Source organism: Crocuta crocuta, unplaced genomic scaffold (assembly GCF_008692635.1).
Source record: "Crocuta crocuta isolate KB4526 unplaced genomic scaffold, BGI_CrCroc_1.0 scaffold132, whole genome shotgun sequence".
Classification (NCBI taxonomy): domain Eukaryota; kingdom Metazoa; phylum Chordata; class Mammalia; order Carnivora; family Hyaenidae; genus Crocuta; species Crocuta crocuta.
This window is the reverse complement of record NW_027528611.1, coordinates 887,376-914,486: the sequence shown is the minus strand read 5'-3', so window position 1 is coordinate 914,486 and position 27,111 is coordinate 887,376. Positions and strand designations below refer to the sequence as shown.

General features: G+C 37.5%; 2 protein-coding genes across 2 annotated transcripts in view; one reads left to right on the top strand and one right to left on the bottom strand.

Annotated features, from left to right (window-relative positions):
* The window catches only part of LOC144223999 (alpha-endosulfine-like), a 17,241-nt gene extending 11,062 nt beyond the window's left edge, over positions 1 to 6,179 (bottom strand). Inside the window, exon 1 of the mRNA XM_077754813.1 lies at positions 6,151 to 6,179. Within this exon, the coding sequence (XP_077610939.1) occupies positions 6,151 to 6,179 (29 nt within the window). The remainder of the gene's footprint in view (positions 1 to 6,150) is intronic.
* The window catches only part of ZFAND3 (zinc finger AN1-type containing 3), a 318,409-nt gene that overhangs the window by 129,076 nt on the left and 162,222 nt on the right, over positions 1 to 27,111 (top strand). The gene's annotated exons all lie outside the window — the stretch shown is intronic.

Genomic DNA, 27,111 nt, shown 5'->3' with positions numbered 1-27,111 from the left:
ATAGCCTCCCATCATTTTTCAACCCAAGATAAAGCATTTCATGTCCTAGGATTTACGCTATTTGGGAATGGATCTTTTTTATGGTGTCCTTCTGGTTGTATAACATACCACAGACAAAATTCTCTCAAACGTTTTAAAAGGCCCTGAAGGAGGAGGGGCTTAGAAAAGCAGAAAGAAGAAACTTTGTATGCTTCCGTCAGACTATAATTTGTCTTTATTGAAGAGAAAGTCAAAAGCAATAAATTAATTTTTCTTTGGGTATGACTGAGGTCTTGTGTTGTGATCTCTAGGTGGCACATAGAGATGGTGCCACTTACGCCTTATGTAGCACTTTAAAAACTTAACATAGTAGTAGGGCTAAATACTTAATATTTTGGCTATTGAGAGCTTTCATGAAACTATGTAGCATATAGAAAAATAGCAAGTGAAGCAGATAATTATGGACAGCAGGACATTTTGTAGATTTCAGACTACATTACAAAACTGTAATAATCAAAACACTATTGTAACAGCATAAAAACAGCCACATAGACTAAAGGGAAAGAATAATGTGTTCAGAAATAAACTCTCCACATACAGTCAACTAATCTTTGCACAGAATATATAATAAGGAAAGGATAATCTCTTCAGTAAATGATGTTGGTAAAATTGGAGAGCCATATGCAGATTTCACACCATACAGAAAAATTAACTCAGAATGGAATACAGACTTAATTACAAGACCTGAAACTTCACAACTCCTAGAAGAAAACATAGGGAACAAACTCCTAGACATTGATCTTGGCAGTGGTTTTTTGGATATGACACTAAGAGCACAGGCAGTGAAAGCAAAAATAAACTAGTGTGACTATGTTAAACTAAAATGCACTGCATAGCAAAAGAAACCATCAGTAAAAGGCAGTCTATGAAATGAAAAAAAAAAAACATATTTGCAAACCATATCTCTGATAATGTGGTTATATCCAAAATATGTAAAGAATTCCTATTACCCAGTAGCAAAAAAGAACCAAACTTAGAAACAGGTAAACATTTTTCCAGAGAAAACATACAAATGGCCAACAGGTATATGAAAAGGTGCTCAGTATCACTAATCGTTAGGCCAGTGCTAATCAAAATCATAATGAGATATCACCTCATACCTGTCAGATTGGCTGTTATCAAAAAGAATAAAATGAATGTTGGTGAAGATGTGGAGGAAAAGGAATCCTTGTACCATGTTGGTGGGAATGTCAATTTGTACAATTAAATAATGGAAGATAGGAGGTTCCTCAAAAGATTTAAAATAGAACTACATATGATACAGCATTTCCAGTACTGGGTATGTATCCAAAAAACATAAATCAGTACCTGAGATGCCTGCACTTCCATGTTCATTGTAGTAGTATTCACAATAGCTAAGATATGGAAATAACCTAAGGGTCTGTCAATGGGTGAACAGATAAAGAACCCCCCCCCCACAGGAATTTTACTCAGTCAAAAAAATGAAGGAAACCTGTCATTTGTGACAACATAGATGAATCCAAAGGCCATTATGCTAAGTGAAATAAGCCAGAGAAATGCAAATACTGTATGATTTCAGTTACATGTAGAATATAAAAAAGTCAAACTCAAGGTGGTTGAGGAGTGAAGGAAATAGGAGATATTGGTCAAAGGGTACAAACTTTCAGTTATAAGAGAAATAAGTTTTGGGGATCTAGTGTACCGTATGGTGTCTATAGTTAATAATACTGTATATTTAATTTGTTGAGAGAATAGATCTTAAATGTCTTACCACATACAAAAAATGGTAACTGTGTGAGGTGATTTAGCTGCATTGTGGTAATCACTTCACAATATATACATATATCAAACCATCATGTTACAACACCTTAACATGCACATTTTCTCATTTGTCAATTAGACCTTAATAAAGCTGGGAGAAAAAAACAAATATAATGAAAAAAGAGTTGATGATTAGTTTTTACCTAAGTAATGTGGTAGTATTCTACCTTCTAGTTGTCAAGGAAATGTGATGTATTCTAGGAAACTTGTATTTTCGTTCATATGTTAGCTGCATTGCTGACCTAGACTGAAATTATGAGGAAAAGCAGCACAGGTAAATATTCCTAGTGGAATCATTTGTTCATATGCCTTTGGAGAAAACTCAGATATGCTATATATATGACATATAGGGTGTTTACAGTCTATAATTTGCTTCTCTGTATTTAGTCCAGAAATCTTGTACACAAATCAATTTGATAAATCAAATAGGAAGATTGGACCAGATCAATGTGATAGAAAGCAAAATTAAATTTTGAATTTTTTTCCCTAGAGAGAAGAATTTATAATATCAATATGGACAGAAAATTAGCCATAAAGTATTTTGATACTTGTCCTTATTCTTTATGTCTATTTAGACATATAAATTTTCAGTATAAAAATAATAAAATTGTTTTAGAACTACTCTAAGCCATTTTATGTGAAGGAGGTTATTTTTATAATGCTGTACCACTGTCATCACTCCTTAATCTTGGAAGCTAAGTATTTGATCCAAGATACCGAGCACTTGATTTGATTTTTACTTAGGAAGAAACTGAACTGACATGGTTCTAACAATAAAATTTTGGATAAATTTTATCAATTCCAGGTCGCCTGGGTGGCGTGGTTTGTTAAGTGTCTGGCTCTTGATTTTGGTTCAGGTCATGATCTCCCGGTTCCTGAGGTTAAATTAGGGTAAAATTTCTCTCCTAAGTTTGCTTCAGGTCTTTGCCAAGCTTTAAGATGGCAATCCCTTATTAATTGTATCTGCAAAGTGGAGTCTGAGTCTTAGCTTAATTTATAAAAATGGTTAAGAGGCTAAAGGAGCCCAGACCCTGCCACAGGTTTCAGCACTAGTCATTAGGTTCAGGACCCATTTGTAGTGTTGAATGTATTGCTTGAGTAAGAGCTTGAGAGCTGTCTATGGTGAGTAGAGGTGGGATAGTGAGGGGCGCCTGGGTGGCTCAGTCAGTTAAGTGTCAGACTTCATCTCAGGTCATGATCTCATAGTTCATGGGTTCGAGCCCTGCATTGGGCTCTGTTCTGATAGTGCAGCACCTGGGGTCTGCCTTGGATTCAGGGTCTCCCTCTCTCTCTTCTCTCTTCCCCCTCCCCCCTCAGGCGCTTTCTCTTTCCCTCTCTCTCAAAAACAAATGTTAAAAAAAAAAATGGGATAGTGAGTGCTAATGTATGGTGGTGTTCTTGGCAGTCCATTTCATTGGAACTGTCTTAAATGCAGGTCTATCTTTGTTTTTGTGTTGCATTTGTAAGCAAAATAATGCCACAAACCACCTAACAGTACAGTGATCCATAAATCAAGCTTCAGTCTAGCTTTGTGACATTAATGTGCAGCAATAGAAAATGCTTCAGTGTTAGTGTAGTTTCTCCACAGTACTGATGGTTTCCTGCAAACACATTTAGCTGGACTCATCAAGATAGAAATGTTAGCATGGAATCTTATAGATGGCTTCAAATCTGTGAATTCTGTCTTGCTATTGCTATATGCACAATGTTAAAAACCAATTTTTACTTAAAAATAGTTTTGAGCAGTTAACACACCATGTGTTTTCTGTTGGTTGTGGTGGTATTTTATCTGTGGTGTTCACCATGTCAGTTTGAAAAATACAGGTGCACATTATCGATAGAAATGGTAATGATTTTGCAGAACTTGTCATATATAAGTAGTTGACTTTGTAAGAATTTGATGTGAATGCTGTTAGGCCTTACTAAAAGATGTCGTCTTGTGGTTCTTGCTTTATATAAATGAGCATTTTCTGCAGCTGCTTCCTGGTTTTCTCTGTACTTTGAAAATCTTTCCATTAAATTGGGATAAATTTTACCTTCCAGACCCAGAATTAAATTGAGACCAAGTAGAAATAGTTCTTTAGGCTTCTGATTTAAATTTGAACTGTTTCCTTCTAAAGAGAACAGTTAAAGCCTGGGTGTCTGAAACTTGAAAAGAAGTTCTATAAGTAAATAAATTACATTTATCCATAAGATAATTGTCTTGAGTATCTGCTATGTTTATTGCTTTACATTAATCACTTTAGGGAGAAGTGTGTACATAGTCTCTGTTCTCAAAGTCTAGTTGGTGAGATCAAGCATGAACATCAAAAAAGTTTGAAACTTGGCGGAGATGTGTTCTGAAACCATCAAGATACCAATGTAGTATATATCCTTTTCTTTGATTTCTTAGCTATAGTATGTGGGTGATGATACCCTGCTTTCCCCAGATGTGAGAATTATTTGAAACCCTGTGTTAAACAAAAACTGTAAAACCACACTAAGCTGATCTGCTTAGATTTACTGATGAGCCAGGTAACGGCCTGCACAGCTGTCCTACAGCACAGTGCAAATTCATACTTAGCAAAATAATTGATAATATGTAGTGAACCTTGAAACCCCAGGTGTTACACCCTTGCGTGTCAAATGTTTAGTGTGACAGACGTTCCAGATCTCTGTTGCCAGCACACATATATGTACACAACCTTCCACTCTCAGTGGAAGTGATGGAAAGGGCCATCAGGACATTTGCCCGAGCATGGCAGCTTCCTCTCTTTCGTGGAACTGCGCATTCACTCTCCATAAGTTACATCCTTTCTGTGTGTACCACACTGCTGATACTCAGACAACCATCCCAGAACCTTGTAGGTACCTTCTGATGTGCATACCTTCCCATTATTGAGAAGTTTAGAAAAGGCTGCCATTTACTTATTTGTTATGCATTTTAACTATAGAAACTACTTTCATTGAAATTTTTACTGATTTCCATGTTAAATGATGATCTGTCCTGAGAGCCCCCTTACGTCCTCTTTTTAAAATTTAAGGTCACTGCTGCTTTCTAGTTCTTAGGTTTCCCCTCGTTTTCACCAGCAATAACAAAAGCTTCTGTGAAGGTTTCTAGTCTGTGGAATGTGGAGGCCTTCTTCGGTCATTTTTTTTTTTTTTGGACTTTTCTGCTTATTTCCCTCTGAACCTAGAACTTAACATTGTTCTATTGATCTAGGTGTCAAATGTTTCTATCCAGGATTTCTCTATTAGATATAGTACTCTATCCCATACTGCAACAGGATTAATACAGCCATATAAAGTACACATACACACACACACATTTTCCTTGCTTTCCAGTACTATTTTGGGATCTCAGTTATGATGTCTGTTATATTACTAATGCTACTTTTGTTGAAGAATTGTCTACTGGTTTTGTTTTGGACTGTTGTTTCATATATTAAACTTTCTTCTACATCTTGAGCTCTTGGGTGGCTCAGTTGGTTAAGTGTTCAACCTTGACTTAGGTCATGATCTCACAGTTCATGGGTTTGAGTCCCATATCGGGCTCTGCTTTGACAGCTCAGAGCCTGGAGTCTTGCTTCAGATTCAATATCCCTCTCTCTCTGCCCCTCCCCTGTGTGTGTCCCCCACCCTCCCCAGCCCCCAAATAAATAAACATTTTAAAAAATTTTTAAAAACTTCTCTCTTCATCTTATTTTTTTCCTGTTGTAATTCTGTTCCATTCCTCTATTTTTAAACAACTTTTTTAATCTTCCTCCTCAAGTCTTGCAAAATGAAACGATCTCTTATGTCTAAATCTTTCTTCAGGCCTTATAGACGATTACTATCTTTTCAAAGATTAGGTAATATAGTAGAAGACATAAGGAACTTTATAGTTCCACACCCCTAGCTACTGTAAGTGGATTCACCCAGGTTCTGTGTCATTTGGCCCACCATGGACTAGAAGGGGTGACTAGAAGGGGTGCCTGATTCATGAGGTAGCCATTCTTTAACCTCTGACCTATGTGACTCATCAGAGAAATGTGAACCTTTGAGAAATGCAAAGGGAAATTTTAAACTGGTGATGGTCAGTTAACTTGGATTGGATCATCTTTGGCCATGCACAGGTTGAAGCAGAGGAAGCTCTGGTAGAGAGAAGAAAGCAGAAGCATATATAAAATCAGTGACTGAGCAGCCCCTAAGAGAGATGGCCAGCCAGCTTTTGTTTCTGACAGTGGCCCACATCTGTTATTCAAACCCTTTTATATTATAGGTGTTCTTGTGACCACCCACTGTATTTCTTGGGGCAGGTAAAATGCGTTACTTTCTCTCTCACATGTGATGGAGTCTAGGCCAAGATACCCATGTTCGTCGAATGCCAACTGGTCCATTGTGCATTCAAGAATTCTTTCTCCCATCATTTCTGAGTAAGGTGACCATTTTCTTTTCCTACTTTGTATTTTCTCAATACTCTGTGGCTTAGTAGTTAAGGACTTACGTTCAGAAGTGAGATACATTATTTATTCTGGTACTTAAGCAAGTTGTTCCAAGTTGTACTCAGCACTTTAGTTTTCTCATCTGGAAAATGAGGGTAGAGATAGGACTTGGCTGCTGTGAGCCTTTTATAAAGTATTGTGTGTAAAGCAAACAGTCTCTGACATGTAGTAAGTGCTTAATAAATGTTAGTTTACTGTGTTCAAACTTTGGATATGAAAATCTCAGTGTATTACCGTCTAAACTCTCTGTGGTGAAAGAGCAGTTCTTTCCCCTCAACCTGTTACAATCCAGGTTTTTGTAAAATACAATAAGAATGAATCACTAGGTAAAAAAATCAACAGTAAAGACATAAAATCTAAGTCTGTTTTTTTAAAAGTTTATTTTGAGAGGGAGAATGCACAAGCAGGGTGGGGGTGGTGGGCGGAGAGAATGAGGGAGAGAGATAGTCCCAAGCAGGTTCCACAGAGTCAGCACAGAGCCGTATGTGGGGCTTGAAGCCACAAAGTCATGAGATCATGACTTGAGCTGAAACCAAGAGTTGGAAGCTTAATCGACTGAGCTACCCAGGTGTCCTGTAAGTCCTGCTTTTAATTATATTTATTAGAAAACTATTCCATCTAGTTACTATAAACTTTTTAAAATTCTTACCCTTAATATTGCTGCTGATCTCATAGGTCATTAATACTTCGCAGAGTATCACTGGTCCACGGGCTGTACTTTGAGTAGTGCTGTCTTAGTGTGTATGGGCAGTCTCCTAGAAGGCAGAGTATGTGTGCACTAACATGTAGGTGGGAACAAAACAGATGAACATTTAGTAGCCAGCAGTTCAAACCCATTTCTTGACCTGGACAATGTATGAGGGATGTCTGAAGCCTCTGGAATGTCCTCCTTGGGATTGTTATTCTGTCCCTTCCCAGGTGTTGAAGTTGTTGCTCTTTGCCTTTCAACTATGCAGTTCTCTAGTTTCTCTTCACTTTAGAGGTAAGAGAACACTACTTTTAGAAGGCCAGAGAAGCATGCATAGTCTTAGACAAATCAGCTCTGCTAAGTAGATGAGAATAAATGCTGAGTACCAGTACCTTGTGGGTTGAGGTTAAATAGTCATTGGCAGTGTGGTCAGAATAATAACTTAAGGATCTCCTAAAGTACAGCCTCAAATCAGTCTGTTTGTGTGTGTGCGTGCGTGTGTGTGTGTACACACAAATGGGGAACTGTAGAGGAGCCTGGCATTTGTGTTTTCCCTCTATGCAAAAGCAGTAACAGAGCAAGTATCTGTGATACGGAATTGCAAGCAGCAGGTTTTACAAATAGTAATTGTGGTTGACAACCAAAAGTCTGCAGAATGCTCGATGCAGCCAGAATGGGATTCTCTTTCAAGTATTTTAGGGGGAACCAAGCATTATCAGATTTCATCTTCAGAGAAAGTATAATTATCAGTGAGCACATGCTAAGTGCCAGGCATTGTGCTAATGGTGTTTTATAAACATATCTCACCTAATTCACACCACAGATTATAGAGCTTGATCCCCCTAGTTTATTTATTTATTTGTTTATTATTTATTTAAGTTTATTTTGAGAAACAACATGAGTGGGGGAGGGGCAGAGAGGGAGAGAGAATCCCAAGCAAGCTCTGTGCTGCCAATACAGAACCCAATGTGGGGCTCAAACCCATGAAGCTGCGAGATCATGACCTAAGCTGAAACCAAGAGTCGAATACCTCACTGACTGAGCCACTCAGGCCCCCCCATTCCCATTTTAAAATGAGCAAACACGGCTTACAGAGATTAAGCAGCTTGTGTAAAGCTGTTTAGTTTGTAAGTGGCTGAACCTGATTTTGAAACTAGATTTGCCAGTCCCCGCAGTAAGTTTTGTTTTTTTTTCACCTTATGAGAAAGTTATAACTTTTTTTTTTTTCAAAAACCATTTGAATGTAAGTTGCTAACCTGAGGCTCCATCGGTTCCAAATATTTTAGTGTTTGTTTTCTGAAAACAATAACATTTTGATACATTGCTATTCTCTAATCCTCAGACTTCATTCAAGTTTGCCAGTTATCCCATTGATGTCTCGTATAGCATAAATCCCCATGATTTTCTGTATTTCCTTCTGAAACAGTTCCTCAGTCTTTTCTTGACTTTTGTGAACTTGGCACTATTAGAGATTATAAGGGAGTTATTTAGTATAATGTCTCTTGATTTGGTTTTATGTTGTTTCCTCCTGATTGGGGTTATGTTACGTTTAGAGGAGTATCACATAAGTGACGTTCTCATTATACCCTGTCAACAATTTGTTCAACAATTTCAGTTTGACCCATTACTAATGATGACCACTTTGATGATTTTATTGAGGTGTTGTCTGTTAAGCTTTATTACTGTAAAGTTACTTACTCTTCTCACTTTCGTAATTAATGTTTTGTAAGAAAGTGTTTTACAACTGTGTAAGTATTCCATCTCTGTGACACTATTATTCATTAAATTTGTATCTGTATGGACTCATAGTTCCTATTTTATTCAGTTGGTTGTAATCTATTACTACTATTATGTATTTTGATGGCCAGATTGTTCCAGATTTAGCCATTGAGAGCATCTTCAGGTTGATTTCTGTGTCTTTTTTGACACATCCCTTGACATAATACTCTTGAGATTTTTCTTGCTTTCTGGCACAAGATGTTCCAGGCTCATTTTGTATCTCCTTGCTCCAATCCTGGAATCAGTCAGTCATTTCTCCAAGGAACTTTTAGTTCTCCACTTTTTAGTGGAAAATAGTATTTAGAAGACAAGATATGGGTCATTAATGTGTTTATTGCTTTTGGAATGTTGTTGCTCCTAGATTTTCTTAGTGGATACATACACATTTACCTCTATTTATTATATCTTTAAATACATTGAAAATCAAGAATTAATATTAAACTCAATTCCAGTCTAATACTACAGGATTCATTCTAATTTTCTTATTTTCTAGAGCTCTTCTCTTATTGTGATTGTGAGAACTTGGCTTTCATTGTCCTTAATGTATTTACTAAGTGATTAATCCGTCTATATGTTACCAGTCTCCCATCTTACTATCACTACCTCCTCTGTTGAATGGATGCCCTGCTTTTCCTTTTTGGGCACTGACTTCCATTCCAGTCAGTCTCCACTTTCTGTCTCCCAATGTAGGATACTATTCTTCAACGTGGCCTCCCAAGTGAATTTTTTAATGAACGTATTACACTATCTCAGTCCTCTTATTTTCGTGTTTTTGCTGCTGTTCATAAACTGCAGCATTAAGTGTTCCCTGAAACGATTGTCCTGCTAGCAGGAGAGCCCAACAAAAATATCTAATTGGGAGGAATTCAGTGTTAGAGCTGAAAAATAACATTTCCTGTCATCAGCCTGGGTTAGTAATTTGTATTCTGCAGATTATCAGAGAACTAGAATTGTTCCTTTGACAAGAAATTGGGGCTTAATGGGCTGTCTCTGGAATTCTCATTAGAGATTGAAAAGAAAAACAAATTTTACTGTTATGCAGAGGATGTAGAATGAGGTAGGTTCCTGGGTAAGCAAGAGAGTTTCGAATGGATGGAAAAAAAGAATCTTCTCTGAAGGGACTAATTGGGCTAGGCCTAACCATGGGCCGGATGTTATGTATTTATTCACCAAGCCCAACAGGATGGAGACTTGGGTTGGGGCAAACTAGATGCAGACTCCTCCTTGGAAGGGTAAGGCAGACTGTCTGACAGAGGATCAGTAGGAGGCATGAAGCTGGGCATTAATGTGGGCGCAGGGGTGACAGTCTGTTCTGTGGGAACAATAAGCAGGAAGGACAGCTAGCAGTTACTGAGAGGGAGGTTTTAAGTCTTTTAACAGTGAGAACTGGGACGGTGAGTGAGTACCGTGGCACACTACGCTAGAGTAGGCTCATTTCTTGTGTTATGTACTTTCTTGTATTTTTCATCAGACTAAATGGTAAGAAAATGTATTCCAGCCCTGTTCTTCAGACACCGTAGAGGATATCTAGCAATTTAGGGACATTTTGAAATCCTACCCCTGAAGGTCTTAAAGATGTATTTCAGTGCAGTTAAATAAACTGTATGGTATTTGGAATTTTGTTTTAAGCAAGAGAAAGGTATATTAGTGAGTCAAATATGCAGTAATGATCACTAATAAATAACTTACACAGAATAACTCAAGACATGGGGGTAGATTGGTCTAGTAGTTGCTAAAATTTGCTCTGATTAATCTATAATTTTTCTCTGTTCCCTATCTGAATTTAGTAATTTGGGAGTTATTCCCTGGATATTTGAGGAAAACTGATAGTAACCTTGCTTAGTAAATTCTTGCTCAGTACATATATTTAGGAAACCATCAAATCCCATGTGGTTATTGAATTGATTTAGTATTATTAAAATAAGAGAAGTTAACAGTACTTAGTAGAATGTAAGGTCATTTCCAGAAAAAAAAAAAAACACAAAAACACACACACACATAGGTCAGGAATGGAAAAAAAAATGTGTCGGATTTTCCATACTAAGAAAATGTTAGCAGTTATGGATCTGGGTAAAATGTATGTGGTAGTTCTGTCATTCTTAGAGTTTTTGGAAGTTTGGAATCATGTAAAAATTAAAGGTCTAAAAAAATTTTGCTGCCAAGGTTCCAGGCAATTTCTTATGATGTACTGAGAGGTCAGAGGAGCTGATGACAGTGACTTAGAATTTGGTTCTATGGCAAGTGTTATGTAGTGCCCCAGCATTGAGGACAAGTGAATCAGGCAGGTCAAGTCTGAGGGCCTGGAGGTAATCCCACAGGACCAGCCAAGAGGGCCCTTGGCTTTGCACAAGATGTAAATCACACACAGATACAGACAAAGCCATCTAGGAGGCTCAGAAAGAAAATGGAGAATGAGTCTCTTCTTTGCTTGGGGTCTGAGGTTGGTGGTCTAGTGTTCTTGTCCTCTCAGGCATCCAGGATGTGGTCAAAACGAGGAGGAGTGCTCAGGTGTCCTCCGTTAGCCGCTTACGCCCTCGAGCTAGGGGTCTGCACATCAAGCTGTCTTGAGTCAGTGGTCTTGAAAAATACTCATGATGACTTCACTCCGACACTCCTTGAATGTTATCTGTTGTGCTGGAAGGCATGCAGGTCCTAGCAAGAATAGAAGCAGAAAAAGGAGTCAAAGGAAAATGGGGTCCCTTCAGCTTTCCTGTCTCACAGGACCAGAAGGTCTAAGATCTTGACTCAGATATCAGGATAGTTGGAATGGAAATGACCACTGATTAAAAAAAGATTAAATATGCGTTGGTCTAAGGACTCTCATTCATTCCTCTTCAGTCTTTCTTTGATGATCTGCATTGAAAATTTGGATTGGGGATGTGGTTCGTGATTTTGATAAAGGTGTTTTGTTCCCAGAGATCTGAGTGATGACATCCAGTCTGCATCAGGAATATCTTTTAGCTTTTATTTCAGTACAATTTTAGTCTTTACTCTCACTATCAAATACTTTACATAGCACAGAACATTTTTGCAGTCTTTGTTAGTTGAACCCATAATGTAGGCCTTAGGTTATTTGACTTTTTCTAAGCCATCCTGTGGCCCAGCCCCTAGTACTGTAATTAATATACAGCCCACTCTTGTACACACGCAAGCACATGTTGTAAATGAATGAGATGCTGTTCTGTGTATCTTTGTGAGGGAATCAGTTCTGGGCTGGCCAAGGGCGTCACTAATTGAGTTGAGATTAAATTTTTGCTTTTGATACTTGTTGATTTGACTGCCTTCTGAATAACATGATAAACACATTCTAAATTTGTTGTTGGTGCCTGGGTGAAGTTTTTGGGCACACTTCCTCATGTTGCCAAGCTCTTCAAAAATGGCTAAATCTATTTTTGATCTTTCTAGTCGGCAGCCTTGTGCTTATTTCTAAGATTTACTTAAGGCTTCTTCCTGAATGAATAGCATTTGCTTTCCATATTTCCATTATTTTCCCTCCGACTTAATAGCAGAAGTGAGGGTTTCCTATTGCATTTGTATCAGTTTCCTCTAGCTGATATTTCTTGTCCTTATTAAAATAGTGGCTTTGCCGCATGGATTCTGGGTGCCTGAGGGGGGTGGGTGGAGGGAAAAAAGTGGAAGACCAGAGCCATCTGAATTAAGTAATTCTCCTGCTTCTTTCCCTTAGTTTAAACAACTTCTCTTCTATTTTTTAACCTGTTAGCAATCTACGAGGCTTTATAGGACCTGTTGTTACACCTCACTCAATGCAGCACCTTTTTTTTTTCTTTCTTTCTTAAATACAGAAGACCCACATAAAGCTGGGTTCAACATGTTAGCCTCACTCTTAGAGCATCAGTTCTTCAAACCAGTCTTTTGTCAGCCAGAGTCTATACTTGCCTCAGGAAGGCTTCAGAAATAAATGATGATTCTTCTAATGAAAATTTATATACCTAGATGTCTGATGTACGTTAAATATGTTGTTAGAATAACAGATGTGTTTGCCTAGTATTTTTTGGATTCTTGCAGTTATATGGAATTGGGAGGATGATCATTTTGAAGATCCATAAAGAATTAGGACTTAGAAAGTATGATTCGAAACATCAAAGAATAATGGTTAGGGCCACAGCAGCTGTTATTTTATTTGAATGGGATTATGTTATTAGTGGATGACTAGTTGGGACCAGGTGCTGTCTGTTGTGCCCTCTCTTCCCTTTGTAAGGTTTTTACCTTATTAAATTATATATGACATTTGGGGCAAGATTTTATTTTGGCAGATGGGACTTAAGTAAAAGTGGTAGGTGAGCAATAGGTAATATTCATCTTCACTAACTTGGGACAGAGTAGTTTTGTTAGTAGTAAGCAGGAAGACAGGTGCGGTGAAGTCAATAATGTAGTGGCTTCACTGAAGATTCCTTTTAAATGAAAATAGACCTGAATTATTCATGCGGTTTACCAACATTAATATCCACTGATAAAGTGGATATTTTGAAGTTTTTGAAAAAACCTTGCACTTACTGAGTTTTGTTGGTACTTCACTTCCCTGAGTTCATCTGTCAAAGTCATTAGATCTTCTATCATTGTATTCATGGCTTTTAATTGTTTGACTACTTTTCTTCAGTTCTTGAGTTGCTGATTTGGTAAAATTATCATGATATTCTTCCCTGTCAGCCTTTGGATGTTCCAGAGGGTCAGAACAACTTTGAGTGCTATAGATTATGGATGGCACTTTGCAAATAGTTAAATATACCCAAGGTAAAGGAATTATAGGATTAAAAAAAAAAAACTGTGCTGCACTTTAGGTGGATGGTTTCTAAAATTAATTTCATTCCATGGGTGGCTTTTTGGACTTTAAAAAGCTTGGATTCGTAAAACTGTGTTTTTTAAACGAAAATGCCATTTTTTAGGGGCGCCTGGGTGGCTTAGTTGGTTAAGTGGCCGACTTTTTCTTAGGTCATGATCTCACGGTTCGTGGGTTCGAGCCCTGCGTCGGGCTCTGTGCTGACTGCCAGCTCAGAGCCTGGAGCCTGCTTCAGTCTGTGACTCCCTCTCTCTCTGACCCTCCCCTGCTCACGCTGTCTCTCTCTCTCTCTCCTAGAAATAAATAAAACATTAAAAAAAAAAGAAAATGCCATTTTTTAAAAGATGAGCCTCATTTATTAGTAAAGGACTGAAAGAGCTTATGAAAGAGAGCTATCATCTTTACTCTAAACTTGGTCAATCTGGAGTAGCGCTGTTCAATAAAAACCTCTGTGATGGTGGAAATGTTCTATATCTGTGCTGTCCAGTATGATAGCTACCTGTGGTCATTGAACAATTGAAATGTGACTAGTGTGACTGAGGAACTGCATTTTTCATTTTATTAAATTTAAATAGCCATATGTGACAGCACAGTTCTTTGCTGATATACCTTGTATTACTACAGTTCTGGAGCATTATATAGGGTGCCTAAGCTTGAGCATCTGAAAGAAAGTGATCCCACTGGAATTTTCTTGAAGTTAAAGACCTGAATACTGCCTGGAGTCACGCTTCTTGATTTTTCCATGAAATAAATTAAGAACTGTCTTCCACTGTTCCCAGTTTCTACATTGGGGAAGTCTGAAATGTTCTTTCTCATCTACTTAATACAGTACTTACTATAATCTTAGATGAGCAGTGCAGGAGTCAGTATATTGTGTTATAGGTCAGATTAGTTTTCTGCCTCAAACAGTTGTTGTGACTTGAGAGTTTATTACCTACTATCGGTAGGAAAGTAACAAACTTTTGCTTTACTAAAACTGCTGGATTCAGAAGTGGAAATAGCAGCTTTTGCCTTTTCACAACAAATAATTCTTCTTTTGCCTACTTTTCAATACTTTCACTTTTGCCCTCATTACTTATTTTCTTTGAAAAGTTTTCCACCTGCAAGTATTCTTTGCTTTAAACATTCTTGCAGGTAGGTAAATTTGGGAGTAATTGTTCATATTACCAAAGTATTGCTTTTCAAGATGGTCGTTGATAGGTTCATCTAACTAGCACTTCTCAAGTTTATCATTTGACCTTAAGTTATTTGGGTCATCAACTGAAGGTCAGTTGAGAATGAAACTATGTTAATCAGTGAGAAAATAGATTTCAGTGTATAAAAAATTACTAAGTTTTGATAACGTATTAGATGAAGTTAAGGATACTTGCCTCAAGAACCTGGCCAGTTAGCCATGAACTGGTGAGCTATCTCTTCACATTTCCATCTGCTTCATTATAAGCTGCCTCAGTTTCCTTGCTTGTACTATAGAAGCAAGAAATCTATTTTTGTGAAGATTAAGTAACAGAAAGAAATAATGATTTCTCTGCGTGTTGCATATAAGTGATGAGTCATTAAGTTCTACACCTGAAACTAATATTACACTGTATGTTAACTAAGTAGAATTTAAATAAAAACTTGAAGAAAAAAAGAAATAATGATTTCCCTCAAGTTAATGTTCTGATTCAGAAGAGCGGTTCTTAGCAGTCACTGGGAAGAGAAGGCTAATTTGGCCTTTCAGTAGAGTCTCAACCCAAAGCAGTCTTACTCTAAGCATACCTCACGTTAATCCACTGCTGATAAGTAGGCTCTAGGAAGATCAGCTTGCTGGAAGGACTCACTAAAAACATTTCATTAAGTACAAATGCACTCCTACTCGTAATGCAGAAACTAGAGGGAAATTTTGAAGGACAGTATTCTACTTTGAGAAGTGCATTTACTGGTAGTATTGTAAATGCTGAAATGAAAGAAAGAAGAAAGTGTTATTAGTGGAGGCAAGATGGTGACCTGAATTAGTTTATATGGCTTATATTTTGAAATATGCTTACTGTACATTTAAAAAACTTGATTGAGGTATGTTTGACATATGTATATACCTGTGAAACCACCACCACGGTTGAGATAGTGAACATACTTGTCATCCACAAGTAAGTTTTCTCTCGCGTTAAGACTCCCATCCCCACCTCATCTCAAGCAACCACTGATCTGCTTTCTGTCACAGTAGATTAGTTTATATAAAGGGAATCATAGGATATATGCTTTTTTGGCAGGGGAAGGGTTCTTCACTTAATCTTAACCAAAAGGCCAAGAAGCAGTTGGGGGGGAGAATCTTTTGGGGAGTGGGTCTGGCTTCTTTCAGCATAATTGTTTTGAGAATTATCTGTACTGTTGTCTGTGTCAACAGTTCATTCCTTTCAGATTGCTAAATACTATTCTGTTGTGTGGATATATTAGAAGTTAGCCATCCAGGCCAACAGACACATGAAACATTATTCAGTTTTACTCATCATCAGGGAAATACAAATCAAAACCACACTGAGATACCGCCTCACGCTGGTCAGAGTGGCTAAAATGAACAAATCAGGAGACTGTAGATGCTGGTGAGGATGTGGAAAAACGGACACCCTCCTACACTGTTTGTGGGAATGTAAACTGGTATAGCCCCTCTGGAAAATAGTGTGGAGGTTCCTCAAAAAATTAACAATAGAACTCCCCTAGACCCAGCAATTGGAATTTACCCAAGGGATACAGGAGTGCTGATGCATAGGGGCACATGTACCCCAATGTTCATAGTAGCACTCTCAACAATAGCCAAATCAAGGAAAGAGCCTAAATGTCCATCAACTGACGAATGGATCAAGATGTGGTTCATATATACATGGCAATGAGAAAGAATGAAATCTAGCCATTTGTAGCAATGTGGGTGGAACTCAAGGGTGTTATGCTGAGCAAAATAAGTCAGGCAGAGAAGGACAGATACCATATGTTTTCACTCATACGTGAAACAGGAGAAACTAAACAGAGGACCATGGGAAAGGGGAAGGGAAAAAATAGATAAGGAGAGGTAGGGAGGCAAACCATAAGAGACTCTTGAATACTGAGAACAAACTGAGGGTTGAGGCGGTTGGGGGAGAGGGTAAAAGAGGTGATGGGCATGAAGGAGGGCACTTGTTGGAATGAGCACTGGGTGTTATATGGAAACCAACTTGACAATAAACAAAAACAAAACGAAGTTAGCTCTCCATGTATCTGTTGATGAAAATTTCAGTTGTTTTTAGGTTTAAAATTTTTTTTCTTTTGGTGTTTGTTTATTTTTCAGAGAGAGACACACAACAGAGTGTGAGCAGGGGAAGGGCAAAGAGGGAGCCACACACACAGAATCTGAGGCAGGCTCCAGACTCTAAGCTGTCAGCACAGAATCCGATATGGGGCTCCAAATCACAAACAGCAAGATAATGACCTGAGCTGAGTTGGGCTTAACCAACTGAGCCATCCAGTCCAGGTGCCCCTAGGTTTTGTCTATTACAGATAAAGCTGCTGAAAACATTGATGTGAAAGACTTTATATGGACATATATTCCTTTTATTCCTTTTCTTTTGGGCATTCCTAGGAGTGGGGTGGGTAGATCATATATAGGTTTATGTTTAACTTAAGAAACTGCCAAACTTATCTAGTGGGGTTATAATGTTTAATACTCTCAGCAGCAGTATATGGGGATACTAGTTCTTTATATCCTGCCACCACTTGGTATGGTTACTCTTTAGTTTTGACCATTCTAATAGGTGTGTTTGGTATCTCATTGTGGTTATAAGTTGCATTGCTCTCATGGCATTGAGTATCTTTTCATGTGTTTATTTGCTATCCATGTATCTTTGGTGAACTGTTGAAATTTTTTGCTCATTTTTAAATGGGATTGTTCATTTTATTATTACTGAGTTTTGAGAATTCTTTATGTATTCTGGATAAAAGTCCTTTTTATATATGGTTTTAAAGATTTTCTACTGCTGTGTGGCTTGTATTTTCATTCTTTTAAAGTGACTTTTGAAGAGCAGAAGTTTTAAATCTCAGTGAAGTTCAAGTTTGTTTATTTGTTCTGTTGTAGATTATTTAAATTTTTTTTGTATTCAAAAGTTTTATAGTTTTAGGTTTTATATTTAGATCTATGATTTATTTTGTGGTAATATTTATAGTATGAGGTATGGATCCAGGCTTTTCCCCCACCACACCTACCCAACCCTTTCTTCCAATAGTTGAAAACGTTTACCTTTTACTACTTCATTGCCTTTGGACCTTTGTCAAAAATCAGTTGTTTATTAACACGTGTGGATTTTCTCCCCCTGGACTGTATATTTGGTTGTATTAATCTGTTTCTCTGTCTTATGCCAGTACCACTCTTGGGGAAAGAATTGACACTTTAACAGTCTTGTCTTTTTATCTATGATCAAGCTGTCTCTCTCCATTCATTTAAGATTTCAATTTCTCTTAGTCATAGCGTGTATTTCTTACTATATAGGTCTTTCATACCTTTTGTCAGATTTTTTTTTTTTTTTTTTTTTTACTGTTCTATTTATTTTTGAGAGAGAGAGACAGCGCAAGCAGGGGAGAGGCAGAGAGAAAGGGAGGCACAGAATCCGAAGCAGGGCTCCATGGAGGCTCTGAGCTGTCAGCACAGAGCCTGACATGGAGCTCCCAGTCATGAACTCTGAGATCATGACCTGAGCCAAAGTCAGATGCCCAACCGATTGAGCCACCCGGACATGCCCGCTCCCCCAGATTTACTCTTAAATAGTTGATGTTTTTGATGTTATAAATAGTTTTTAAAGTTTTTCTAATTTCTGATTGTACATTAATTTTATATCCTGTCACCTTGGTAAATTATTTAACATTAATTTTAGTAGCTTTATTATTGATTCCATTGGGTTTTCTACATAGACTTAACATGTTTTCCATGAATAAAGGGAGTTTACTTCTTTCTCTCCAATCTGGATGCCTTTGTTTCTTTTTCGTGTCTGATTGTACTGGCTAGACCCTCCACTACAGTGATGAAGTGGTGAGAGCGGGTGTCTAGTCTAAGCAGTCTTTCACCATTAAGTATGTATGGGGTTAGCTCTAGGTATTTTTATAGTCTTGACTAGGTTGAGCAAGTTCTCTTTTGTTTCTAGTTTGCTAAGAGTTTTTATCAAGAATAAATGTTGGATTTTGTAAAATGCTTTTTCTTTGTTTATTGAGATGATCATAAGGTTTTCTCTATTAGTTTAATGTGGGATTAATCTAGTGAGTTAATTACATTGAATGGTTTTCAAATCTTGTCCTGCAATTTTGAGATAAGCCCTGCTTCATGATATAGTATCCTTATAGTGGATAATGTGGATTCATTTTGATAAAATCTTATTTAGAATTTTTACATCTATATTTATTGTGGATATCAGTCTATAGTTTTCCTATTTTGTAATGCCCTTGTTTGGTTTTATTATCAGAGTAAATTCTGACCTCAATGACTGAGTTGGGAAGTATCCGTTTCACTGTAGTTGTCTGTAACAGTTTGCTTAGAATTGGTATTATTTCTAACTTAAATGTTTGGTATTCATCAATGAAGTCACCTATGCCTGGCATTTTCTCTGTTGGAGGATTTTTAACCACAAATACAGTTAGATTTTTTTAAACTTTATTTATTTTGAGAGAGCACACACACAAGTGAATGGGGGAGGGGTAGAGAGGGAGAGAGAGAATCCCAAGCAGGCTCCATGCTGTCAGCACAGTGCCCACTGTGGCTCAGACCCAGGAGATGTGAGATCATGACCTGAGCCAAATCAAGAGTCAGATGCTTAACCAGCTGAGCCACCCAGGCACCTCTACTTCTATCTTTATTACTTCCTCCTTCTGCATATTAAGTTTAATTTGTTCTTCATTTCTAGTATTTTAAGATAGAAGCCAAGTTTATTGACTTAAGGTCTTTTCTAATAAGCATTTTCAGTGCTGTAATTTTCCATCTAATTATTGCTTCAGCAGCAATACAGATTCTGCTATGTTGTTTTAATGTTCTTTATCTGCTAATTTTGACATCTGTGTTAGTTCTGGTAGTTGATGGCATAGTCCTTCCAGGCTGCTATAACAAAATGCCACAGACTGAGTGGCTTATAAATGAGAGATTTATTTCTCTGCAGTTCTGGAGGTTGGAAATCTAAGATCATTGTGCCATTTTGGCCAAATGACAGTTCTCTTCTGGATCATAGATATCTCATTGTACCCTCACATGAAGGAAGGGGCTACTTAGCTCTGTGATACCTCTTTTATTTATAAGAATATTCCCATTCATGAGGACCCCACTCTTATGATCTCATTGCCTCTCAAAGGCCTTTCTTACTAATATCATCACCTTTTAGGGATTAGGATTTCAACATATGAATGACCATAGCAGTCCTCTTATAGTTGGTGTTTTCCTACACCTTTGTGTACCTGGTAGTCTTTGGATACCAGATACTGTGAGCTTTACCATGTTGAATGTTGTATATTTTTGTCTACCTACGAATCTTCTTGAGCTTTGTCCCGGGATGCAGTTAACTTCTTTAGAAACAATTTGGTCTTTTGGAGTTGTGCTTTTAGCATTTTTAAAATATGGGTCTGAAGTGGTGCTCAATCTAGAGTTCTCTGCTTGCAAGAAAAGATCCTCTTGAGCACTTTACCCATTGCCCTAAATATGAGTGTTCTTCATCAGATCTTTGGCACCATTCCCAGCCTTGTGTGCCTAACAGGTACTTTTCCCCCTAATCCTTTTGGATGATTCTTCCCCTGGCCTTGGGTAGTTTATTTATTTAGAGTCAGAGAGTGTGCACATGCACTTGCTAGCACAGGATGGGCAGAGAGGGAGAGAGAATCCCAACAGGCTTCACACTCAGAGCAGAGACCAACATGGGGCCATTCCACACTGTGAGATCATGATCTGAGTGGAAGCCAGGAGCTGGACACTCAACCCACTGAACCACCCAGGCACCCTGGATAGTTTTTTAAAAATATACATGTACTGATCTAATCTACATGCTGTTAATGTGTCCTGTGAACTCTAGCTGCATTGATCTCAGCCAATTCTCGGCTAATTTCCTCACCTCAGGGCATCTGCTGGGGGCAGGACCGCCTGTGAAAACATCGGCTGATTGTTCAGAATTTTTTTTGAATTTCAAGATGGCAACAGTGGAGCATTAAACTATGCATAGGTCCTTTCTGAGCCCTTGATGCTAATGCTACTACGTAGTTTCCTCTCACTTTCCCTTCCATGTTCTGTGGCCTGGAGACCTCTTCCAAGCCCGGGGCAGTCATAGGTCTTGTTGTCTCCTTTATTTCCCATCTGTCTTAGGAGTTATTGGTGCCCTCTCCCCCTTTTTTTGTCAGATGTTGAATTTTGAATACTGTTATCATGTAGGTTTCTTTTTTTTCTTTTTCTTTTTTTGGTTGTTTCAGGCAAGAGGATAAATTTTTTTTTCTGTTAGTCTATCTTGGCACTGGAAGCAGTAATTATTTTTGGTGTAAAAATCTGATAGCTACTTTTTGTTAATTCATTTAATGACCTGGTTGCTTCTTTTGTGTTATACTAGTTTCCCCATATTTGATCTGTTGGCTTGGGCATCTTGTGTAGATAGCTGTTTTGGGTAAAATCAGTCTTGTATCATTTGTGATCTGTTTTCCACTAATAATTCCTGGGCTTCAGGGTTTTGAAGTGGAAGCAGACTTCATGGTAACCATCAACATATTTTCTGAATTGTACCACTTGACTTCAAGTAAATGTTAGCTTCCTGCTAGAAATCACTCTGCCCTTATTTTTCTCTATGTTGTATTTAAATGTAAGCAGCAAATGTGTGAGGACAATTCTCCTTTCTCCCATCTCCTTCAAAATGTATCCTCTTGCAGTGCAATTTGATCACCATTTGTGCAGGAAGGTATTAACAGCCTTTCAGATATGCCCTGCCCTATTAGCAAGAATATACAGTGATACAAAAATGAATTTGTCAAGAGTTTTATGGCTCCATGATCTATCGTACAATATTAATCCTGCTGCAGTGTTATTAAGTCATTTTTCATCTCCCCTCAAATTAATGTTGACGTTATATTACTGGATTTGTTCTTGTCCCCAGATTAAAACATAAAGGAAAAAAATCTTCCCTGCTACAATATTAAAATTAATTGTAGGATAAGCAGTATCTTGCTTGGTGAAGAAGATTCCTTCTAGAAAAATTATAACATGAATTTATGTCTCTGCTTTCTACTTGTTTTTGTAAACAAAAAAAAACACAATTAGAATATACTTTTAAGAGCACAAGGAGAACAGAGCAAGGGAAGAGGGTAAATTTAAAGTACATAAGGTTTTCCAAAAAGAGAAATGAGAAAATCAGGAGCTTGAGCCTGGGGGGGACCCACACCTAGAGAGTGCTTCCATCCTAAAGGCTAGTAGTATTAGATGGGTAGGTAGAAGAATTAGGGCTGACTTCGGATCCTATTATGTTCATAGGAATAACATGTTTCTTCTATTTTCAGAAATTAAGGGTACTTAAAGATCCTGTGATGAGGTCAACACTTATAAAGGGTAGTGCCAAAATCAGGACTCAGGAATAAGGAGAGAGCTGTTACCATTAAAAAGTAAGACTAAATGATGCTTCTCTGTGAATGTGTTTTTTTCTTTTTAAATCCTTTTTGTCCATGTGAGAGCAGATGTGAGTCTCATGTCTATGACCTTTGTAATGAGATCACAGGGTATTTTGGTGACTTCTGGTCATGATTAGGAGGTGATCTGGTATGTTAATTGTTACAGTAAAAGGAATCCTACAGTAATTATTTAAACTGGGGGAATAAATTTACTTTAAAATGCTTATTTATATTTTGAATGAAAGGAGCAAGATGAAATACAATCATAGTACTTTAGTTTTATAAAATAAATATACATTTATATATAAAATATAATGCTTACATATGATATAAATTATATATAGCATATTTTTAAAAATATAAATACATGTAACATGAATAATATTTTTTTCTTTGTAGAAAGGCAACATGAGTTGTATAATAAAAAATGCAGCCAATTATACATTTTTGTGTTTGTAAATGATGTGCAAGCAGTGTAGCAACCTTTAAGAAGGTGGGTATAGGGGGTAGGGGAAAGAAATTTGATATTTATTCTTTGGTAGGTTGGAAAAATAATCAGTTTGCCATTTGAGTACAGTGGATATTCATGTTTTTATATTTTAAGTAATTTTTATGAAAAATGTACAGAAAAACAAAAGGATAGTGAAAAAAGCTTTTAGGAATTTTAATTAGAATTTAAATGTAGCAAACTTTTTTGTATCCAGTAAATTTAGCCACGTAAGCATAATAAAAGATGAAAGAATACAGTCACATGTACTTTTTAGCAGCATGGGGTGATTTGTGTTCTTAATGCAAAATATCATGTTACAGAGTCCTAATAAATGACTAGATGAGAATACCATATTTTTTTGTTTTTTAGAGAGAATGAGAGCATGAGCAGGGAGGGGGTAGAGGGAGAGAAAGAGAATCTTTTTTATTAAAAAATTTTTTTTAATGTCTATTTTTGAGAGAGAGCAAGAGCGAGTGAGCGAGCAGGTGAGGGGCAGAGAGAGATGGAGACAAAGGCTCTGCAATATCCTATTTTATTTTTAGCTTTAGAAATACATTCATTTTTATATATAAATATAATTTATTGTCAAATTGGCTTACATACAACACGCAGTGCTCATCCCAACAAGTGCCCTCCTCAATGCCCATCACCTGTTTTCTAGAACTACATTCTTAAGAGTGTAGAGTGCTGCTCTTTTTGGATTCATCTGATTTGTCTAATAATTTGAACCAGCTTTTTCTCTTAATTTTCTTTGCCCTTTTTGGCAAACAGTGAAAAATTCTGATTTCTCAGCTAAATTTATTGAAGGTAAAGCAGGTTACAACGATGGTATCTTCAAGTCTTTAATTTCTTCATCTTTTAAAAAAATTTATTTTGAGAGAGAGAGATCATGCAGAAGAAGGGGAAGGGCAGAGAGAGTTGGGGGAGAGAGAATCCCAAGCAGGCTCTGCACTATCAGCACAGAGCCCACCATTGGGAGCTTGAACTCCTGGATTGTGATGTGATATCATGACCTGAGCTGAAATCAAGAGTCCGATGCTCAGCCAACTGACAGCAGCTACAACTGGCTCACTGCCCTTTGTAAGGTGCCCTTTTATTTCTTCTTGAAAGATGATGCAAATACTTCGTACAGTGCAGTGAGAAAATGGAAGGATATGATTGTTTCACTATTGCATCATCCTTCAATGTAGACCATTCTCTTTTCCCTTTTTCTTATTATTGTACTCTATTTTATTTTATTTAAAAATTGTTTTAATGTTTGTTTTATTTCTGAGAGAGAGAGAGAGAGACAGCGTGTGCAGGGGAGGGTCAGAAAGAGGGAGACACAGAATCTGAGGCAGGCCCCAGGCTCTGAGCCGTCAGCACAGAGCCCAACACGAGGCTTGAACCCATGAACTGTGAGATCATGACCTGAGCCAAAGTCGGACACTTAACCGACTGAGCCATCCAGGCACCCCATTGTAGTCTTTTAAAAAACATAATTGGATATAATTGATAAATAATGACAAGTAATGGTAAAGTAACTCCCAGGATGATGAAACTGCAAAAAATGTCTCAAGATATAGAGAAATTAAGATCATTAAACTTCTGTTGTGTGTTTGATTTATAAAATGGATCTAGTGGACCAACATGATAATTGCAAGGTGGAGCCTGAAGTTTCTTTCATTGAGTCTGAAAGAATAGAGGTGAATAAATATCAATACTTACAATTAGAACTATTGAAAAAAAATTTGGAAACTAAATTGGGTCTGATGAACTGAGGGTTAAAACCTTTAAGCTAAAAGCGGTCTAGGTTTCTCATCGTACATATGAGAAGTTGAAGTGCGTTATCAGTGGCAGAACTTCCATATGGCAGGAATGGAGGACCCAGTGTGCACAGTGCAGTCTTAGTTTCTACATTCCCCTAGTTGGTGTTAGAGACCACATGAAAGATTTCAGTGCCAGTCACCTTATGGTCTCTTCCTCAGTTCATGGTAGGATGTAGAGATTGCACTTTCTGGCAACCTTTAAATTGTATTTGATTACATAGTTTGAACAAAGCAATGCCATCCCTGATACAGTGCTGCTGGTGAGTTTGCAGAAACTTTTGACTTAAAGAATGATTTTAGGATATCGTAGCATTCATTTGTGCAGCATGAGTCCAGTCTGAGAGTGAGCTGATCTTGCAGAGGATAAGGCAGGGTTCAGCTAAACCTGTTAACACAGTGAGCCAGTTGTAGTTGATGTCAATGCATCTCCCTTTTTGAGTATATAAAAGCCTGGGATTCGGTCTGTTAAGTTTTCAGAGAGGATATGTGTTCTGTGTTCTTGAAGCTGCTACAGCAGTTACACTTTTCGTTTAACATGGTTTCAAAAAGTTGAGTGTGAAAGTTGAAAAAAAATTTAAAAGAGGTGTTTCATTTTTAATTATTCAATGATGTAAGACTTTTAGTACTTTTATTTCCCTCAGTTTCCTCTAGTTTAGTAAGTAAAGACCTATAAGTTAGGCAATGACTGTTGAGCACTGGGTATGTTTGAGGCACTGGGGGAATGTGATATTCAAGGGAATCCTTCTGTGAGATAAAATTTTAAGAATTTCTTTGTAATGACACTAACTCAGTCTAAGAAATAATTATTTCTTAAGAACTTCAGTGAGGCCCGGAAGAGGGGAGGTCATAGTTGGAAGATACATAAATATAAATATTATAGTGTTGGCCCGAAAAAGCCTTAGAATTTATTTGAAATCCTTATACTAACATTTTAGTTTTCAAAGTAAAAAAACATCATCAGTAAAGTTTAGGTTGGTGTTACCATTTAAGTCATTGGTAGTAGCAGCAGAGGAAGGCATAAGTAATTACAGAACAGAAAAGGGGAACAGAGAAAGGAGTATTATGATGTAGAAGAGGTTAACAGGACAGGAGAGGCAGATACCTGTGAACTTGTGAAGCTATGTGAACTTTGCTTTTTATTCTTCTAGTCTCTTATAACATCTAAATTATCTTGTAATATTAAGGTCTGTGCATCCAAAAAATCTTTATTGAGTACCTGTTGTGCTAAAGGCATTGTGCTGATATCTCTAGACTCAAATGGATTAACCTATTCTTCCAGGGACATTTGTGTTTTAACAGGAAACACAAAGTAGAGATTGTCTATACATGTGTTCATTTTGGCATTCAGTGTTTTAATTTTTATTCAAAAGAATTTTTTTTACTGTTTATTCAATTTTAGAGAGAGAGAGAGACAGAGAGCAAGCAGGGGAGGGACAGAGAGAGGAGGAGACACAGAATCCCAAGCAGGCTCCAGGCTCTGAGCTGTCAGCATAGAGCCTGACGCAGGGTCTCAAACCCACAAGCTGTGAGATCATGACCTGAGCTGAAGTGGAATGCTTAACCCGACTGAGTCACCCAGGCGCCCCAGCCTTCAGTGTTTTAAAACAAGGGGAGCTTTTACATAAATTTTGAATGTTTGGCTTCTCTTTACAAACTGTATTTTTATTTTCTCTTTTTAATTTTGGTGTGGCGCCAGCCTTCTGGTGTTCAGTAGAGGTCCCTTTAGATTGATAGGCATTCCTGAGTTTGTTATAGACTCACAACTTCTTGCTCTGAACCCAACTCACTTTTCTCACTTAATGTTACCTGCCCAGTTCCTATAGACCTTTCAGTTTGTAACCTTTGCCCTTAAGTGACTGAACTCTGATGGGATTCATCAACTGCTATTTAGGAGGGGACTTAAACAGATTTGAGGGTGGTGGAATAACAGTCTACGATAGGCACCAAAAATTGGGCTTAGTAAGTTGCTACTAGTACATCTGCACGTAAGAAATACCTTCTTTGGGAAGTGAGGAAATAACCCCTAGTTTCTTTAATGACATATAGTGGCTAGCTCCTCGTTGCAGGTGTTTAATCCTTAGTTTAGTGTATAAAAATAAATATCAGTAAGATCCCCTGCATCATCTGTCCAACTTTACATTGACCCAGCTTCTTTTTCTTTTGAGATGAGAAGAGATGAGTCTTTGAAGAAAGCAGGAGTGTTATATTTAACCATCCATACTTACTGAAAAGAAGGATATTTCCACTTGTTATTTATTCCTTTATTATATGGCTAAAGGCATATAATAAGTTTCATACTCACCATGTTATTAAGAAGCCTAAGTCATAACTATGTCTGTGAAAAAAGTTTTCAGAATGTTTACTAAGTGTTTTAAGCATGGGGAGGGGGGTACAAAGATGATTTGCATATGATCTTATTCACATAGCCTATGACTTACCAGTTTTAAAACTTATTCCCGAATGTAGGCCAGTGATTTATTTTGGAGATTGGTGACCAGAATATTTAGATTGGAATCGGGTTTTACTTTGAATCAGATTATGCACCTGTTGACAAAGTTTGAAATTTAACCTCAGTTCTAGGAGATAATGTAAATACTCAGAACAAAGGTGGGGGAATCAAAGTGAGGTAGGCAGCATATCTCCAAGCATGA